Consider the following 5,000-nt stretch of genomic DNA (forward strand, 5'->3'; position numbering starts at 1 on the left):
AACGGTTTACATCTTCCTCTCTTTATCATCCCTCCTCCCTTACACTGGAACGGTTTAACATCTTCCTCTCTTTATCATCCCTCCTCCCTTACACTGGAACAGTTTACATCTTCCTCTCTTTATCATCCCTCCTCCCTTACACTGGAACGGTTTAACATCTTCCTCTCTTTATCATCCCTCCTCCCTTACACTGGAACAGTTTACATCTTCCTCTCTTTATCATCCCTCCTCCCTTACACTGGAACGGTTTACATCTTCCTCTCTTTATCATCCCTTCTGCCTTACACTGGAACGGTTTACATCTTCCTCTCTTTATCATCCCTCCTCCCTTACACTGGAACGGTTTACATCTTCCTCTCTTTATCATCCCTCCTCCCTTACACTGGAACGGTTTACATCTTCCTCTCTTTATCATCCCTTCTGCCTTACACTGGAACGGTTTAACATCTTCCTCTCTTTATCATCCCTCCTCCCTTACACTGGAACGGTTTACATCTTCCTCTCTTTATCATCCCTCCTCCCTTACACTGGAACGGTTTACATCTTCCTCTCTTTATCATCCCTTCTGCCTTACACTGGAACGGTTTAACATCTTCCTCTCTTTATCATCCCTCCTCCCTTACACTGGAACGGTTTAACATCTTCCTCTCTTTATCATCCCTCCTCCCTTACACTGGAACGGTTTAACATCTTCCTCTCTTTATCATCCCTCCTCCCTTACACTGGAACGGTTTAACATCTTCCTCTCTTTATCATCCCTCCTCCCTTACACTGGAACGGTTTAACATCTTCCTCTCTTTATCATCCCTCCTGCCTTACACTGGAACGGTTTACATCTTCCTCTCTTTATCATCCCTCCTCCCTTACACTGGAACGGTTTACATCTTCCTCTCTTTATCATCCCTCCTCCCTTACACTGGAACGGTTTAACATCTTCCTCTCTTTATCATCCCTCCTCCCTTACACTGGAACGGTTTAACATCTTCCTCTCTTTATCATCCCTCCTCCCTTACACTGGAACGGTTTAACATCTTCCTCTCTTTATCATCCCTTCTCCCTTACACTGGAACGGTTTAACATCTTCCTCTCTTTATCATCCCTCCTCCCTTACACTGGAACGGTTTAACATCTTCCTCTCTTTATCATCCCTCCTCCCTTACACTGGAACAGTTTACATCTTCCTCTCTTTATCATCCCTCCTCCCTTACACTGGAACGGTTTACATCTTCCTCTCTTTATCATCCCTCCTCCCTTACACTGGAACGGTTTAACATCTTCCTCTCTTTATCATCCCTCCTCCCTTACACTGGAACGGTTTAACATCTTCCTCTCTTTATCATCCCTCCTCCCTTACACTGGAACGGTTTACATCTTCCTCTCTTTATCATCCCTTCTCCCTTACACTGGAACGGTTTAACATCTTCCTCTCTTTATCATCCCTCCTCCCTTACACTGGAACGGTTTAACATCTTCCTCTCTTTATCATCCCTCCTCCCTTACACTGGAACGGTTTAACATCTTCCTCTCTTTATCATCCCTTCTCCCTTACACTGGAACGGTTTACATCTTCCTCTCTTTATCATCCCTCCTCCCTTACACTGGAACGGTTTACATCTTCCTCTCTTTATCATCCCTCCTCCCTTACACTGGAACGGTTTACATCTTCCTCTCTTTATCATCCCTCCTCCCTTACACTGGAACGGTTTAACATCTTCCTCTCTTTATCATCCCTTCTCCCTTACACTGGAACGGTTTACATCTTCCTCTCTTTATCATCCCTCCTCCCTTACACTGGAACGGTTTAACATCTTCCTCTCTTTATCATCCCTCCTCCCTTACACTGGAACGGTTTAACATCTTCCTCTCTTTATCATCCCTTCTCCCTTACACTGGAACGGTTTACATCTTCCTCTCTTTATCATCCCTCCTCCCTTACACTGGAACGGTTTACATCTTCCTCTCTTTATCATCCCTCCTCCCTTACACTGGAACGGTTTACATCTTCCTCTCTTTATCATCCCTCCTCCCTTACACTGGAACGGTTTAACATCTTCCTCTCTTTATCATCCCTCCTCCCTTACACTGGAACGGTTTAACATCTTCCTCTCTTTATCATCCCTCCTCCCTTACACTGGAACAGTTTACATCTTCCTCTCTTTATCATCCCTTCTCCCTTACACTGGAACGGTTTAACATCTTCCTCTCTTTATCATCCTTCATCCCTTACACTGGAACAGTTTACATCTTCCTCTCTTTATCATCCCTCCTCCCTTACACTGGAACGGTTTAACATCTTCCTCTCTTTATCATCCCTCCTCCCTTACACTGGAACGGTTTACATCTTCCTCTCTTTATCATCCCTTCTGCCTTACACTGGAACGGTTTAACATCTTCCTCTTTTTATCATCCCTCCTCCCTTACACTGGAACGGTTTACATCTTCCTCTCTTTATCATCCCTCCTCCCTTACACTGGAACGGTTTACATCTTGCTCTCGTTCTGTCCTTCCATCTTCATACACCAACATGGAAAGGTGTTTCTAAACCCCCCCCCCTCTCTCCCTCTCCCTCTCTCTCTCTCTCTCTCTCTCTCTCTCGGTCTCACTCTCTCTCTCTCTCTCTTTCTTTCTCTCTCTCTCTCTCACTGTTCTCTCTCCCCTCTCTCTTCTCTTTATCTTCTCTCTCTCTGTGTCTCTCTCCCTCTCTCCTTCTCTCTCTGTCCTGTGTCTCTCCCTTTCTCTCTCCTCTCTAAAATCTTCTCTCTCTCTGTCCACCTTCTTCTCCTCTCTCCACTCTTCTCTTTCCTCTCTTTCTTCTCCTCTCTCCACCTCTCTCTCTCTCTCTGTCCACCTCCCTCTCTCACCTCTCTCTCTCCTTCTCTCCTCTGTCTCTCTTCTCTCTCTGTCTCTCTCTCTTTCTCTGTCTCACCTCTCTCTCTCTCTCTCTCTTCTTCTCTCTCTCTCTCTCTCTCTCTTCTCCCTCTGTCTCTCTCTCTGTCTCTCTCTCTCTCTCTCTCTCTCTCTCTCTCTCCTCTCTCTCTCTCCCTCTCTTCTCCTGTCAGGTGGACTATAAAGCAGATGATTGGCTGGTGAAGAACATGGATTTCCCTCTGAATGACAACATAGCGTCTCTCCTCCACCAGTCCTCTGATCACTTCATCTCTGAGCTCTTCTCCCTCTGTCCACCACACACACACACACACACACACAGGGTCAACAAATACTTCATACTTGGTCCCTTTATCAAAGTGTTAGTCAGAAATGGCACTGACCTAACTGTTTCTAATAGACAGGTGAAATCCACCTATGAGGATTCCCCCATATCTGTTTGATTCACAGCATAATACTGCTTCCCCAGAATGAACTAACAGCTGTATTTCTATCTCGACTACTCTTCTCTTCTATTTGCTCTCTTTCTGTATCTGCCCTCCTCTCACTGTTTTCTCTCCCCTCTCGTTCCCTTCTCTGTTTATCTTCAACTCAAACTATTCTCTCACTCCCTCCTCCCTTCTCCACTGTCCTGTTCTTCTTTCCCTTGTCACTCTTTCTTTCCTCTCTGTCCACCTTCTTCTCCCTCTGTCCACCTTCTTCTCCCTCTGTCCACCTTCTTTTCCCTCTGTCCACCTTCTCCCTCTGTCCACCTTCTCCCTCTGTCCACCTCCCTCTGTCCACCTTCTTCTCCCTCTGTCCACCTTCTCCCTCTGTCCACCTTCTTCTCCCTCTGTCCACCTTCTTCTCCCTCTGTCCACCTTCTCCCTCTGTCCACCTTCTTCTCCCTCTGTCCACCTTCTTCTCCCTCTGTCCACCTTCTCCCTCTGTCCACCTTCTTCTCCCTCTGTCCACCTTCTCCCTCTGTCCACCTTCTTCTCCCTCTGTCCACCTTCTTCTCCCTCTGTCCACCTTCTTCTCCCTCTGTCCACCTTCTTCTCCCTCTGTCCACCTTCTTCTCCCTCTGTCCACCTTCTTTTCCCTCTGTCCACCTTCTTCTCCCTCTGTCCACCTTCTTCTCCCTCTGTCCACCTTCTCCCTCTGTCCACCTTCTTCTCCCTCTGTCCACCTTCTCCCTCTGTCCACCTTCTTCTCCCTCTGTCCACCTTCTTCTCCCTCTGTCCACCTTCTTCTCCCTCTGTCCCTCCTCCTTTCTTTCCTCTCTGTCCACCTTCTTCTCCCTCTGTCCACCTTCTTCTCCCTCTGTCCACCTTCTTCTCCCTCTGTCCACCTTCTTCTCCCTCTGTCCCTCCTCCTTTCTTTCCTCTCTGTCCACCTTCTTCTCCCTCTGTCCACCTTCTTCTCCCTCTGTCCCTCCCCCTTCTTTCCTCTCTGTCCACCTTCTTCTCCCTCTGTCCACCTTCTTCTCCCTCTGTCCACCTTCTTCTCCCTCTGTCCACCTTCTCCCTCTGTCCACCTTCTTCTCCCTCTGTCCACCTTCTTCTCTCTCTGTCCACCTTCTTCTCCCTCTGTCCACCTTCTTCTCCATCTGTCCCTCCTCCTTTCTTTCCTCCCTGTCCACCTTCTTCTCCCTTTGTCCACCTTCTTCTCTCTCTGTCCACCTTCTTCTCCCTCTGTCCACCTTCTTCTCCCTCTGTCCACCTTCTTCTCCCTCTGTCCCTCCTCCTTTCTTTCCTCTCTGTCCACCTTCTTCTCCCTCTGTCCACCTTCTTCTCTCTCTGTCCACCTTCTTCTCCCTCTGTCCACCTTCTTCTCCCTCTGTCCCTCCTCCTTTCTTTCCTCTCTGTCCACCTTCTTCTCCCTCTGTCCACCTTCTTCTCTCTCTGTCCACCTTCTTCTCCCTCTGTCCACCTTCTTCTCCCTCTGTCCACCTTCTTTTCCCTCTGTCCACCTTCTTCTCCCTCTGTCCACCTTCTCCCTCTGTCCACCTTCTTCTCCCTCTGTCCCTCCCCCTTCTTTCCTCTCTGTCCACCTTCTTCTCCCTCTGTCCCTCCTCCTTTCTTTCCTCTCTGTCCACCTTCTTCTCCCTCTGTCCACCTTCTTCTCCCTCTGTC

At 48.2% G+C, this 5,000-nt stretch overlaps 1 protein-coding gene across 1 annotated transcript in view; it reads left to right on the plus strand.

Annotated features, from left to right (window-relative positions):
• Positions 1–5,000, plus strand: part of LOC118383756 (myosin-10-like) — an 82,523-nt gene that overhangs the window by 52,366 nt on the left and 25,157 nt on the right. Inside the window, exon 16 of the mRNA XM_052509768.1 lies at positions 3,060–3,177. Within this exon, the coding sequence (XP_052365728.1) occupies positions 3,060–3,177 (118 nt within the window). The remainder of the gene's footprint in view (positions 1–3,059; positions 3,178–5,000) is intronic.

Source organism: Oncorhynchus keta, unplaced genomic scaffold (genome assembly GCF_023373465.1).
Source record: "Oncorhynchus keta strain PuntledgeMale-10-30-2019 unplaced genomic scaffold, Oket_V2 Un_contig_496_pilon_pilon, whole genome shotgun sequence".
Classification (NCBI taxonomy): Eukaryota; Metazoa; Chordata; class Actinopteri; order Salmoniformes; family Salmonidae; genus Oncorhynchus; species Oncorhynchus keta.